The sequence below is a fragment of the Salmo trutta genome, chromosome 1 (assembly GCF_901001165.1).
Source record: "Salmo trutta chromosome 1, fSalTru1.1, whole genome shotgun sequence".
NCBI classification, from domain to species: domain Eukaryota; kingdom Metazoa; phylum Chordata; class Actinopteri; order Salmoniformes; family Salmonidae; genus Salmo; species Salmo trutta.
Genome location: NC_042957.1, coordinates 63,700,875 through 63,716,017, shown reverse-complemented (window position 1 = coordinate 63,716,017; position 15,143 = coordinate 63,700,875). Strand labels below are relative to the sequence as shown.

The 15,143-nt window shown below is 48.3% G+C and overlaps 1 protein-coding gene across 1 annotated transcript in view; it reads right to left on the bottom strand.

Moving 5' to 3' along the window:
• Nucleotides 1–15,143, bottom strand: part of LOC115205003 (voltage-dependent T-type calcium channel subunit alpha-1I) — a gene marked incomplete in the record, with an annotated part of 276,994 nt that overhangs the window by 27,019 nt on the left and 234,832 nt on the right. Inside the window, 8 exon segments of the mRNA XM_029770574.1 lie at nt 798–931; nt 3,212–3,321; nt 4,116–4,267; nt 4,899–5,091; nt 5,393–5,482; nt 5,969–6,094; nt 7,111–7,237; nt 10,779–10,957. Of these exon segments, the coding sequence (XP_029626434.1) occupies nt 798–931; nt 3,212–3,321; nt 4,116–4,267; nt 4,899–5,091; nt 5,393–5,482; nt 5,969–6,094; nt 7,111–7,237; nt 10,779–10,957 (1,111 nt within the window).

Sequence of the window (15,143 nt, the reverse complement as noted above, 5' to 3'; positions counted from 1 at the left end):
CTGCGGACTGGGTCTGAACACTGGGTCTGTACACTGGGTCTGCGGACTGGGTCTGAACACTGGGTCTGTACACTGGGTCTGAACACTGGGTCTGCGGACTGGGTCTGAACACTGGGTCTGTACACTGGGTCTGAACACTGGGTCTGAACACTGGGTCTGTACACTGGGTCTACACGCTGGGTCTGCACACTGGGTCTGCACACTGGGTCTGCACACTGGGTCTGTACACTGGGTCTGAACGCTGGGTCTGAACGCTGGGTCTGAACACTGGGTCTGCGGACTGGGTCTGCGGACTGGGTCTGGACACTGGGTCTGTACACTGGGTCTGTGGACTGGGTCTGAACACTAGGTCTGTACACTGGGTCTGAACACTGGGTCTGCACACTGGGTCTGTACACTGGGTCTGAACGCTGGGTCTGAACGCTGGGTCTGAACACTGGGTCTGCGGACTGGGTCTGCGGACTGGGTCTGGACACTGGGTCTGTACACTGGGTCTGCGGACTGGGTCTGAACACTGGGTCTGTACACTGGGTCTGAACACTGGGTCTGAACACTGGGTCTGCGGACTGGGTCTGCGGACTGGGTCTGGACACTGGGTCTGTACACTGGGTCTGCGGACTGGGTCTGAACACTGGGTCTGTACACTGGGTCTGAACACTGGGTCTGTACATTGGGTCTGTACACTGGGTGTGTGCATGCTATCCATAGATTCCAGAGGCGGGTGAGTAGGAAAAGTGTTGTACTGTGTGTGTGTGTGTGTGTGTGTGTGTGCCAGGGTGCGTGCATGCGTGCGCTACCTCGTGCGATCCTCAACACCCTCATGATGCGTATGATGGTAGGGTTGATGGGGAGAGAAGCGCTGTAGTCAATCTCCTCCAGAGTGATGCCCATCACTGACAGCAACACGATGGCCAGATCCAACTGGTTCCACCTACACACAGAGTCAGAGAGCAAAGGGTCGTCACACTGGAGGACATGTTCCATCAGGGTAATTCATGTACTGTACAGGTACAGGCATGTGTGTGTGTGGTGTGTGTGCCCAGTAACCCAGTCTGTTTCCACCTGCCTGCATCTCCACTATGTCCCAGTTTAAGACACACTGAGAAAACTCTGATCCCTAAATCTGAGTGTGCAGAGAAACTGTCCTGCCAGATGTCACTGATGTCATAGAAAAGAGACAAGGTGCTGTCCAGTCACACTAACATACATCTCTCTCTCTCTACCCCCTGTACTCTCTCTTCCTTTTTCTCTCTCTCTCTCTCTCCATCCTTTACCTCTTTCTCTTCTTTGTCATTTATTTTATCTCCTCTCTTCCAACCCCTCCCCCCTTCTCTCTTCTACCCCCCTCCCCCTCTCTCTCTTTCTCTGCCTGCATCATAGAAAAATGGGTCAATACCATTAAAGCAGCAGGTAAATGTTTGTGTTTTGTTCGCGTCAACATCTTCATCGTGTATGTGTTGTCAACAGCAGCAGCAGTTCAGCACCAACCATTCAGTACTGAGTCAATTAAATGAATAGATATCCAACATCAGCCACAATCTATCTGCTTCATCACTAACCCATTATGTTGAATGGGAAAACAATTAGAGAAAGAGAATGAGTAGGAATGGCTCTAGTGATGCTCCATGTATCTGTGAGTGGGTTGATCAGGGTCCTGTTAACAGTAATGTGGGTGTAATTTAATTAATAACAGTAATAATAGAATGGGAGAAATCACTGCTCCACCATATTGCTCACAGTGTGGGTGAGATATTGGACTGTATGGAGGCAGAGAGATTCTTCTGTGATTTCTGTTTCCTGATTGAGACCATGGGTCAGAGATGGGTCAGGAATGAGTCAGGGATGGGTCAGAGATGGGTCAGAGATGGGTCAGGAATGAGTCAGAGATGGGTCAGGGATGGGTCAGGGATGGGTCAGGAGTGGGTCAGGGATGGGTCAGGGATGGGTCAGAGATGGGTCAGAGATGGGTCAGGAATGAGTCAGGGATGGGTCAGAGATGGGTCAGAGATGGGTCAGGGATGGGTCAGGGATGGGTCAGAGATGGGTCAGAGATGGGTCAGGGATGGGTCAGAGATGGGTCAGAGATGGGTCAGGGATGGGTCAGAGATGGGTCAGAGATGGGTCAGGGATGGGTCAGGGATGGGTCAGGGATGGGTCAGAGATGGGTCAGGGATGGGTCAGGGATGGGTCAGGAATAGGTCAGAGATGGGTTATTCTGCATCTGATGAAATGGACAATGATACATCTACACACAACCTTAACCATAACCTGTCAACCTAACTTTAAACCTAACCTGTCAACCTAACCTTAACCCTAACCTGTCAACCTAACTTTAACCCTAACCTGTCAACCTAACTTTAACCCTAACCTGTCAACCTAACTTTAACCCTAACCTGTCAACCTAACTTTAACCCTAACCCTAACCTGTCAACCTAACTTTAACCCTAACCTGTCAACCTAACTTTAACCCTAACCTGTCAACCTAACTTTAACCCTAACCTGTCAACCTAACTTTAACCCTAACTTTAACTACCTACAGTACAGCAGACACTATGAATCACACAGTGAGAAAACACACACAGTGTCCCCAGTGCAGCGTATTTAATTCAGTCACCTTTACTAGTACCATTTAGTATAGAGAGAGCATCCTGGTTATATTACAGCTATGGCATTACTACTATGTATCACACAGAGTGAGACAACACACACAGTGTCCCCAGTGTAGCTGTGTGTATAGTGTTTATTCAGTAGTTCAGCAGTGTCTGTATTTGACTATACAGAGAGTATCCCAGCTATAGTTCAGCTATAGTAAAGCTACGACACTACCAGGAAGTACCATTGAAGTATCCCAGCTATAGTTCAGCTATAGTAAAGCTATGACACTACCAGGAAGTACAATTGAAGTATCCCAGCTATAGTTCAGCTATAGTAAAGCTACGACACTACCAGTAAGTACCATTGAAGTCATAATAACTCTTTTCTAATGGAGTGGTGGTTAAAAAGGCAGCTATGAATCATATACTCTGTATGAATCATACACACTGAGATGACTGACATGCGCAAACACACACACACACACACACACACACACACACACACACACACACACACACACACACACACACACACACACACACACACACACTGTGTGTCCCCAGTGCAGCAGTGAATACAGTGTGTATTCAATAAGTCAGTGTGGCCCTGTAACTACCTGTCTTTAAAGAAGCGTCGGAAGCCAAAGGCGGTGAGCTTCAGGAGGGTCTCCAGTACAAAGGTGGATGTGAAGAAATAGTTACAGTACTTCAACACTAGATCCAGAGACTGAGAGATAGAGAGAGAAGGAGGTGGGAGGGAGGGGGAGAGAGAAGGAGGTGGTGAGAGGGAGGGGGAGAGAGAGAAGGAGGTGGGAGGGAGGAGAGAGAAAGAAAGAAGTGGGGGGAGGGAGGGGGAAAGAGAAGGAGGTGGGAGGGAGGGGCAGAGAGAGGAGGTGGAGGGAGGGGGAGAGAGAGAAGGAGGTGGGAGGGAGGAGAGAGAGAAGGAGGTGGGAGGGAGGGGGAGAGAGAGAAGGAGGTGGGAGGGAGGAGATAGAGAAGGAGGTGGGGAGGGAGGGGGAGAGAGAGAAGGAGGTGCAAGGGAGGAGAGAGAGAGAAGGAGGTGGGAAGGAGGAGAGAGAAGGAGGTGGGAGGGAGGAGAGGGAGAAGGAGGTGGGAGGGAGGAGAGAGAGAAGGAGGTGGTGGGAGGGAGGGAGGGAGGGAGGGAGGAGAGAGAGAGAGAGAAGGAGGTGGGAGGGAGGGAGGGGGAGAGAGAGAAGGAGGTGGGAGGGAGGGGGAGAGAGAAGGTGGTGAGAGGGAGGGGGAGAGAGAGAAGGAGGTGGGGAGGAAGGGGGAGAGAGAAGGAGGTGGGGGGAGGGAAGAGAGGGAGAGAAGGAGGTGGGAGAGAGAAGGAGGTGGGAGGGAGGAGGAGAGAGAGAAGGAGTCACATATGGTACTGTGTGCTGTTGTTTGAATGGTAAACTCAAATATGCCAAATATACATGAAAACACACGACACTCTCTCTTTCTGTACCCCCACCCCAACCCCCACCCACACACACACACCGCTCCCTCCAGTCTTACTCGTGGCTGGCTGTAGTGTTCCAGTGACATGGTGATGACGTTGATACATATGATGAAGGTGATGAAGAGGTCCAGGTAGTAGGTGGTACACAGAGTGTGGATCCACAGGCGGAGGGGGCTGTAGCTGGCATAGTAGGGGATCTTCTGGGCGTCTGGCAAGGGGAGTCAAACACAGGTAATAGTACTTTATACACAGTAATACTGTACGTACACTATTCAAAAGCATTGTTGTTATGTCCTCCTGTCAAGAGTAATACACATAACCAATTCACACAATCATTGATGGTATCTCTCTCTCTCTCTCTCTCTCTCTCTCTCTCTCTCTCTCCCTCTCTCTCTCTCTCTCTCTCTCTCTCTCTCTCCCTCCCTCTCTCTCTCTCCCTCTCTCTCACCCTTCCTTTCTCTCTCTCACCCTCTCTCTCTTTCTCCCTCTCACCCTCACCCTCACACTCTCTTTCTCCCTCTCTCCCTCTCTCCCTCTGACCCTCTCTCACTCTCTCCCTCTCATCCTCCCTTTCTCCCTCTCACCCTCTGTCTCTCACCCTCCCTCCCTCTCTCTCTACCTCACTCACTCACTCACTCACTCACTCACTCACTCACTCACTCACTCACTCACTCACTCACTCACCCACCCTCTATCCCTCCTTCTCTACCTCTCTCACCCTCCCTCTCTCTCTCCCTCTCTCTCTCCCCTCTCTCACCCGCCCTCTCTCCTCCCTCTCTCCCTCCCTCTCTCCCTCTCCATGCACCTTGTACTATCTCTTCTTCCCATCTCTCCCTTACCCCGCCTCTTCTTCTCCATGCGTCTCCGTCGTTTATCCTCTCTCCTTTTAGCCTCTTCCACTTCCTGGTTCTGACGGCACTTGTGAAAGTTCTCCACCACCACGCCCACAAACATGTTGAGAACGAAGAAACTGACGATGAGGAGGAAGGAGATGAAGTAGAGGAGCATCCATGGACTGTTGTTGATCACTGGCTAGAGGAGAGAGGGAGTGAAGGATGGAGGAGGGGATGGAGGGGGAGGGAGGCAGTGAGGGGAGGGAGGCAGGGAGGGGAGGGAGGGAGAGAGGGAGAGAGAGAGAGAGAGGGGGGAGGGAGGGAGGGAGGGAGGGGGAGAAGGAGGGAGAGAGAGAGAAGGAGAGGTGCATGTGAGTGTTTAGTCGAAGGAGGAGAGGGAGAGTATGCTCTGATAGATCAGTCAGCCAACACAACTGAAAAAAGAATACATCTATAGAAATATAATGGATAGACTTGATGATCACTATTAGACTAGTTACCTGTTGGTCCACCCCTACAGCATCCAGGCCATGGTACATGATGTTGACCCAGCCGTCCTTCGAAGCCAGCACAAACAGGGACATCAGAGCCTGTGGTACAGAACACACACACACAGAACACACCCACACACACACATTCAGAAATGCAGACATACACAGACAGACAGAGCACACATGATAGACATGAAATATAAACATACATATAAAGACAAAAACACACAGACAAAACATCAGTTCAGTATTTCATACAGGTTCATTCACCATGTCCATCAGTTCAGTATTTCATACAGGTTCATTCACCATGTCCATCAGTTCAGTATTTCATACAGGTTCATTCACCATGTCCATCAGTTCAGTATTTCATACAGGTTCATTCACCATGTCCATCAGTTCAGTATTTCATACAGGTCCATTCACCATGTCCATCAGTTCAGTATTTCATACAGGTTCATTCACCATGTCCATCAGTTCAGTATTTCATACAGGTTCATTCACCATGTCCATCAGTTCAGTATTTCATACAGGTTCATTCACCATGTCCATCAGTTTAAAATTGATACTGGGAGAAATCCTCACCTGTCCCAGGTTGTCAAAGTTGTACTTGTGATGGACCCATTTGTAGTTGGCCTGCAGACAGTCAGACTTGTTGGTGATGTTCTTGACGTCGGGGCCAAAGCAGTAGAAGAACTTCCCTTTGAACAGCTGTCAGGGAACAATGGGAACAATGGACAGAGCCACTTCAGATGTCTTGTTGTTGTTGTTACCATAGAAGTGGTTTCTTTCATATGTCATTATCAAAGGACAGACACACTTGATGGGAATAATATGGATGTGGTCATTACATAGATGGTCAAGAGTGATGTAGGGAATTGAGAGAGAGGTAGAGGAAGACAGGTGGCAAAGATTGATAAAGACAGAGAAGGGACAGAGACAGAGGGACAGACAAAACAGTGGGAGGAGGGGGGGAAACAGAGATACAGAAAGACAGGGTAGATGTTGGAGGGGAAAGACAGGGTAGATGTTGGAGGATAAAGACAGGGTATATGTTGGAGGATAAAGACAGGGTATATGTTGGAAGAGAAAGACAGGGTATATGTTGGAGGATAAAGACAGGGTATATGTTGGAGGATAAAGACAGGGTATATGTTGGAGGATAAAGACAGGGTAGATGTTGGAGGAGAAAGACAGGGTATATGTTGGAGGATAAAGACAGGGTAGATGTTGGAGGGGAAAGACAGGGTATATGTTGGAAGAGAAAGACAGGGTATATGTTGGAGGATAAAGACAGGGTATATGTTGGAGGATAAAGACAGGGTAGATGTTGGAGGAGAAAGACAGGGTAGATGTTGGAGGAGAAAGACAGGGTATATGTTGGAGGATAAAGACAGGGTATATGTTGGAGGAGAAAGACAGGGTATATGTTGGAGGAGAAAGACAGGGTATATGTTGGAGGAGAAAGACAGGGTATATGTTGGAGGAGAAAGACAGGGTTTAAGTTGGAGGAGAAAGACAGGGTATATGCTGGAGGAGAAAGACAGGGTATATGTTGGAGGAGAAAGACAGGGTATATTTTGGAGGAGAAAGACATGGTATATGTTGAAGGAGAAAGACAGGGAAAGTGAAATATTGATAAAATGAAGGAATAAGGAAAACAGATAGAAAAAAAGACAGAGCAAGAAAGATGGAGAAACAAGTACTCCAATGATAACATCCCCTACCTGCACCCCCAGGATACCAAATATGATGAAGAAAGCACAGCAGATAAGGACAATGTTTCCTATAGGTTTCAGAGACGTTATTAGAGTCTCCACTACCAGCTTCAGACCTGGGGCTCGACTGATCACCCTGTAGAAAGAGAAACAGAGAGAAAGCGGGAGAGGGATAGAGCGAGAGAGATGAAGGGAGAGCGAGAAGGAGGGATGGAGAGAGAGAGAGAAAGAGAGAGAGATGGAGGGAGAGAGATTGAGATATGGAAAGAAAGGGAGGGAAAGAGATGGAGGGTTAGAGAGAGGGAGTGATGGAGAGGTAGAGAGAGAGAGGGAGAGAGATGGAGGATTAGAGAGAGGGAGAAAGAGAGGTAGAGAGGGATGGAGAGTTAGTAAGTGGAGTGCTTCCCAAAACACAGTATTTGCTGCTGACTCAGAGAGGGTGTATATAAACCTACATTTCAAAGGTGTCATTTTTCTGGTCTTTCAGGTATAAGGGAAAGTGAACTCCAGAAAGAGTAGCGCCCCCTCCCTACCTGAGGGGGCGCAGTGTGTCTGTAGTATGTCCTCCCTACCTGAGGGGGTGCAGTGTGTCTAGTATGTCCTCCCTACCTGAGGGGGTGCAGTGTGTCTGTAGTATGTCCTACCTACCTGAGGGGGTGCAGTGTGTCTGTTGTATGTCCTCCCTACCTGAGGGGGTGCAGTGTGTCTGTAGTATGTCCTCCCTACCTGAGGGGGTGCAGTGTGTTTGTAGTATGTCCTCCCTACCTGAGGGGGTGCAGTGTGTCTGTAGTATGTCCTCCCTACCTGAGGGGGCACAGTGTGTCTGTAGTATGTCCTCCCTACCTGAGGGGGTGAAGTGTGTCTGTAGTATGTCCTCCCTATCTGAGGGGGCGCAGTGTGTCTGTAGTATGTCCTCCCTACCTGAGGGGGTGCAGTGTGTCTGTAGTATGTCCTCCCTACCTGAGGGGGTGCAGTGTGTCTGTAGTATGTCCTCCCTACCTGAGGGGGTGCAGTGTGTCTGTAGTATGTCCTCCCTACCTGAGGGGGTGCAGTGTGTCTGTAGTATGTCCTCCCTACCTGAGGGGATGCAGTGTGTCTGTAGTATGTCCTCCCTACCTGAGGGGGTGCAGTGTGTCTGTAGTATGTCCCTCCCTACCTGAGGGGGTGGGGTGTCTGTAGTATGTCCTCCCTACCTGAGGGGGTGCAGAGTGTCTGTAGTATGTCCTCCCTACCTGAGGGGGTGAGTGTGTCTGTAGTATGTCCTACCTACCTGAGGGGGTGCAGTGTGTCTGTACTATGTCCTCCCTACCTGAGGGGGTGCAGTGTGTCTGTAGTATGTCCTCCCTACCTGAGGGGGTGCAGTGTGTCTGTAGTATGTCCTCCCTACCTGAGGGGGTGGGGTGTCTGTAGTATGTCCAACCTACCTGAGGGGGTGCAGTGTGTCTGTAGTATGTCCTCCCTACCTGAGGGGGTGAAGTGTGTCTGTAGTATGTCCTACCTACCTGAGGGGGTGCAGTGTGTCTGTAGTATGTCCTCCCTTCCTGAGGGGGTGCAGTGTGTCTGTAGTATGTCCTTCCTACCTGAGGGGGTGCAGTGTGTCTGTAGTATGTCCTCCCTACCTGAGGGGGCACAGTGTGTCTGTAGTATGTCCTCCCTACCTGAGGGGGTGAAGTGTGTCTGTAGTATGTCCTCCCTACCTGAGAGGGCGCAGTGTGTCTGTAGTATGTCCTCCCTACCTGAGGGGGTGCAGTGTGTCTGTAGTATGTCCTCCCTACCTGAGGGGGTGCAGTGTGTCTGTAGTATGTCCTCCCTACCTGAGGGGGTGCAGTGTGTCTGTAGTATGTCCTCCCTACCTGAGGGGATGCAGTGTGTCTGTAGTATGTCCTCCCTACCTGAGGGGGTGCAGTGTGTCTGTAGTATGTCCTCCCTACCTGAGGGGGTGCAGTGTGTCTGTAGTATGTCCTCCCTACCTGAGGGGGTGCAGTGTGTCTCTAGTATGTCCTCCCTACCTGAGGGGGCGCAGTGTGTCTGTAGTATGTCCTCCCTACCTGAGGGGGTGCAGTGTGTCTGTAGTATGTCCTACCTACCTGAGGGGGCGCAGTGTGTCTGTAGTATGTCCTCCCTACCTGAGGGGGTGCAGTGTGTCTAGTATGTCCTCCCTACCTGAGGGGGTGCAGTGTGTCTGTAGTATGTCCTACCTACCTGAGGGGGTGCAGTGTGTCTGTTGTATGTCCTCCCTACCTGAGGGGGTGCAGTGTGTCTGTAGTATGTCCTCCCTACCTGAGGGGGTGCAGTGTGTTTGTAGTATGTCCTCCCTACCTGAGGGGGTGCAGTGTGTCTGTAGTATGTCCTCCCTACCTGAGGGGGCACAGTGTGTCTGTAGTATGTCCTCCCTACCTGAGGGGGTGAAGTGTGTCTGTAGTATGTCCTCCCTATCTGAGGGGGCGCAGTGTGTCTGTAGTATGTCCTCCCTACCTGAGGGGGTGCAGTGTGTCTGTAGTATGTCCTCCCTACCTGAGGGGGTGCAGTGTGTCTGTAGTATGTCCTCCCTACCTGAGGGGGTGCAGTGTGTCTGTAGTATGTCCTCCCTACCTGAGGGGATGCAGTGTGTCTGTAGTATGTCCTCCCTACCTGAGGGGGTGCAGTGTGTCTGTAGTATGTCCTCCCTACCTGAGGGGGTGGGGTGTCTGTAGTATGTCCTCCCTACCTGAGGGGGTGCAGAGTGTCTGTAGTATGTCCTCCCTACCTGAGGGGGTGAGTGTGTCTGTAGTATGTCCTACCTACCTGAGGGGGTGCAGTGTGTCTGTACTATGTCCTCCCTACCTGAGGGGGTGCAGTGTGTCTGTAGTATGTCCTCCCTACCTGAGGGGGTGCAGTGTGTCTGTAGTATGTCCTCCCTACCTGAGGGGGTGGGGTGTCTGTAGTATGTCCAACCTACCTGAGGGGGTGCAGTGTGTCTGTAGTATGTCCTCCCTACCTGAGGGGGTGAAGTGTGTCTGTAGTATGTCCTACCTACCTGAGGGGGTGCAGTGTGTCTGTAGTATGTCCTCCCTACCTGAGGGGGTGCAGTGTGTCTGTAGTATGTCCTTCCTACCTGAGGGGGTGCAGTGTGTCTGTAGTATGTCCTCCCTACCTGAGGGGGCACAGTGTGTCTGTAGTATGTCCTCCCTACCTGAGGGGGTGAAGTGTGTCTGTAGTATGTCCTCCCTACCTGAGGGGGCGCAGTGTGTCTGTAGTATGTCCTCCCTACCTGAGGGGGTGCAGTGTGTCTGTAGTATGTCCTCCCTACCTGAGGGGGTGCAGTGTGTCTGTAGTATGTCCTCCCTACCTGAGGGGGTGCAGTGTGTCTGTAGTATGTCCTCCCTACCTGAGGGGATGCAGTGTGTCTGTAGTATGTCCTCCCTACCTGAGGGGGTGCAGTGTGTCTGTAGTTTGTCCTCCCTACCTGAGGGGGTGGGGTGTCTGTAGTATGTCCAACCTACCTGAGGGGGTGCAGTGTGTCTGTAGTATGTCCTCCCTACCTGAGTGGGTGAAGTGTGTCTGTAGTATGTCCTACCTACCTGAGGGGGTGCAGTGTGTCTGTAGTATGTCCTCCCTACCTGAGGGGGTGCAGTGTGTCTGTAGTATGTCCTCCCTACCTGAGGGGGTGCAGTGTGTCTGTAGTATGTCTTCCCTACCTGAGGGGGCGCAGTGTACGGAGCAATCGGAGAACCCTCAGCACCCCCAGAATCTTAGCCCCGCCCGCCATTGACACTACAATGTCAATCAACGACACAAAGACCAGGAAGCCGTCCAACACGTTCCAGCTGCTTTTCAGATATGCCTGTTCCCCTATATACAGGCCCATAGACACCACCTATAGGGAGGGGGAGGGAGATAGAGAGGGGTAGGAGGGGGAGAGAGGTTGTGAGTGAGGTATGTTATCAACAGGTACATCCGGTGACCTATATACAATCCCATAGTATATGAAGAATTGAAAATGCCAGAATTACATTGAATGAAGTTGGTACAATTACAGAATTATTTTTGTTGCAAAAGAGAGCAAGAATCATGCATCATGTCAATGGGAGAGTTGTGCTAAAGTTCATGAGTTCCCCTTCACACATATCCCAGGTTAGGAGACTGGTCCCAGATTGACTAGAGGTCTCAGACACATTACATGGTACATGAGAAATGGAGATAATGAGAGATACAGAGAAGAGAAACAGAGGGTGGTAGAGAGGGAGAGAGAGAGGGGAGAGAGAAGGAGGGAGTTGTCAGCAGCTGCAGGCCACAGGAGTCTTTGTGTTGAAATCTATAGACACTAATGAGACGTGTGACAGAAAGTGACTCACACACACTATAGAACCGCCTGGAGGATAACTATAAACACACACACACACACACACACACACACACACACACACACACACACACACACACACACACACACACACACACAAAAGCACAAACACAAACACAAAAGCGCACACAAACACAAACACACACACACACACACACACAGACACACCTGGATCATGAAATGGGCAACATCTCTGTGACACACACATCCACACCTGTTCACACACACACCTGCTCGTGCTAGCTAGAGCCCGCTGGCAGACACTGACATTAACTGTCACAGTCACACTGGCTGCTGATGGCACTGGGAGCTATTTATATATATATATATACATATATTTATATATATATATATATATACATATATACACACACACACACACACACACACACACACACACACACACACACACACACACACACACACACACACACACACACACACACTAGCTACTAGCACAAGGAACTATCCATCACACACAAACAAACAGAGTAAACAGGGCATCTGACAGAGTTGTACAGTTCAAACTGCAGGTAGACACAGTAGGCTCTCTGACACAGAGTTGGACAGTTCAAACTGCAGGTAGACACAGTAGGCTCTCTGACACAGAGTTGTACAGTTCAAACTGCAGGTAGACACAGTAGGCTCTCTGACACAGAGTTGTACAGTTCAAACTGCAGGTAGACACAGTAGGCTCTCTGACACAGAGTTGTACAGTTCAAACTGCAGGTAGACACAGTAGGCTCTCTGACACAGAGTTGGACTAATGATGCAACACTGTGCCTTTGGGTTGTACAGAGTTGGTGGAACATCATCATCCAGGTCCCCATAACTTTCTTCTGTGATTCCTGCTACAAACCCACAACTATGTATCATGGATGGCAAGCAGTGGCATATTGGTATAGTTAGATTGAGTGGTACATTTTGGATGTGTGTGTACATTCAGGGGCAGTGGCTTCAGGAGATTGCAAGGCAGCAATGTGAATGAGTGATTACGAGGACATCGGATAAAAAAGGCCCATGATTTAAATATTTAAATTAAGCAACACAGTCAGAGCAGAAATCCAATGCATATTATTACCATGATTATTATTATTATCATTATAGGCTCTGACTGACTGGCATTGAAGCCAAATTATCACTTAGCATGAGACTGACGAGAGTAGAAAAGACTGCTGCGTATATACGGTACTGTATGACCATAATGATCATCTAATATAATGATCCTACTGCCTAGCCCCAGACTGTACATTTAAACCTAATGACTGTACTGCCTATCCTCCTGAGAACCAGCAATTCATTTTGGTCCTCTCGAATGGACATTGGTTTTTGGGCCGTATCTCTAAGGCCATACATGTCACTGTGTTAGGTCCTGTTGTACCTTTAGGAGGACATTCTGGGCTTTTCAATGACATCACGTGTGGGAGTGTCACTTTGATACTGTTTTATTTCTGGTTCCTCAAAATGGCTACCATCACAATTAGCACATCTTATGGTAAGTGTTTCTACTAGGTAAATATCTCAGGAATGGTTTAGTGAGTTTTCAGAGCAGTGTAATATTTTTTCACATTAAATAAGAGGTTGTTAAAACCTGTTGAGGCTAGACGTTCCGCTAGCGGAACGCCTAGCCAATATCCAATGGAACAGCGTGGCGCCAAATACAAAAACCTCAAATGCAATAATTTCAATTTTTCAAACATACGACTATTTTACACCATTTTAAAGATAAGACTCTCGTTAATCTAACCACATTGTCCGATTTCAAAAAGGCTTTACAGCGAAAGCAAAACATTAGATTATGTTAGGAGAGTACATAGACCAAAATAATCACACAGCCATACTGCCTATACTGACAAGAACCCAGTGCGTCTGAATACATTGTATCTAAGTCTATAACCATGGCCTGGGGAGAGACAGACGTGATTATACAACCTATACTGACAGAAGCCCAGAGTGTGTATACTGTAGAGTGGCAGGTAGACTAGTGGTAAGAGCATTAGGCCAGTAACTGAAAGGTCGCTGGTTCGGATATCCAACCCGACAAGATGAAAAATCATTTGATGTACACTTGAGGAAGACACTTAACCCCAATTTTCTCCAGGGGTGCTGTACTACTATGGCTGACGCTGTAGAACAACACATTTCACTCCAACTATCTGGTGTATGTGACAATAAATATATATATTTTTTACTACAGGCTATCTACAGTAAGCCTATATCAATGGCCCAGGGAGAGGCTGACTGACTGACTAATTGACAGACAGGGTAATGTGATCAGGCCTAAAAGCAGAGGAAGAGAGACAGAGACATGAGGTGGTGTGTTCCACTCAGCCAGGGGCCTGACAAGGCCGTTGCTCCTCTGGTAGATTGGTCAATAATTGATTCGTTTGCATAATTGATGCCCCCTCTTGTGCCAGAACCGTCCGCGGAGAACAGAATGGAGGAATAGAGGGAGAGAGAGGGGAGGAGAGAGAGTGTGGAAAAGAATGAGAGAGAGAGAGAGAGAGGAAGGGATAGAGAGACGGGGTGAAAGAGATTGACGGCAACTGAAAGATTGACGGCGAATTAATGTCATTGCTTAATTACTTGTCTTGAGTGCAATGGAGAGACTTCCAGGGAGAAAAGAGGGAGGGAGGGAGGGGATAAAATAAATATTGGCACCGTTGATAGCCCACCTCATCCTCATACTGTTATTTATTTTGCTCCTTTGCACCCCAGTATCTCTACTTTCACATTCATCTTCTGCACATCTATCACTCCAGTGTTTAATTGATAAATTGTAATTATTTCACCACTATGGCCTATTTATTGCCTTACCTCCCTTATCTTACCTCATTTGCACACACTGTATATATACTTTTTTTTCTATTGTGTTATTGACTGTATGTTTGTTTATTCCATGTGTTACTCTGTGTTGTTGTTTGTGTCTCACTGCTTTGCTTTATCTTGGCCAGGTTGCAGTTGTAAATGAGAACTTGTTCTCAACTAGCCTACCTGGTTGAATAAAGGTGAAATAAATAAAACTAAATAAAGATGGGCAAAAAATACTGTATAAAATAATACAAATACTGAGCTATATTCTGTGAATCTTTATAGAAAATTATATAATTTTTTATTAATAGCTCAGAGAAAAACATTTAGCTTAACAAGTACTGTAATAAAAAAAATCTCACAAAGATAGGTGTCAAAATGATTGGCACCACTGTTTTCAGTGCTTTGTGCACCCTCCCCTTGCGAGGATATCGGCACTTAGCCTTTTTCTAGAATGTTTTATGAGATTGGAGAACACATCGGGAGGGATCTATTTCAGACCATTCCTCCATACAGAATCTTCTTTCCAGATCCTTGATATTCTTCGTTCTGCGCTCATGGACTGCCCTCTTTAATTCAAACCACATGTTTTCAATGAGGTTCAAGTCCGGAGACTGAGCTGGCCATTGCAAAATGTTGATTTTGTGGTCAGTTAGCCATTTCATTGTGGATTTTGATGTGTGCTTGGGGTCATTATCTTTCTGGAAGATCCACTTACGGCCAAGTTTCAGCTTCCTGGCAGCGGCAAACAGATTTTGGGCAAAAAATGTCCTCTGGCCCCATAACATCAAAGATCCACCACCATATTTTACAGTAGGTATGAGGTTATTTTCTGCATATGAAGAGTTTATTTCCAAAACGCTATAAATCCACACATTTTTCACATTTG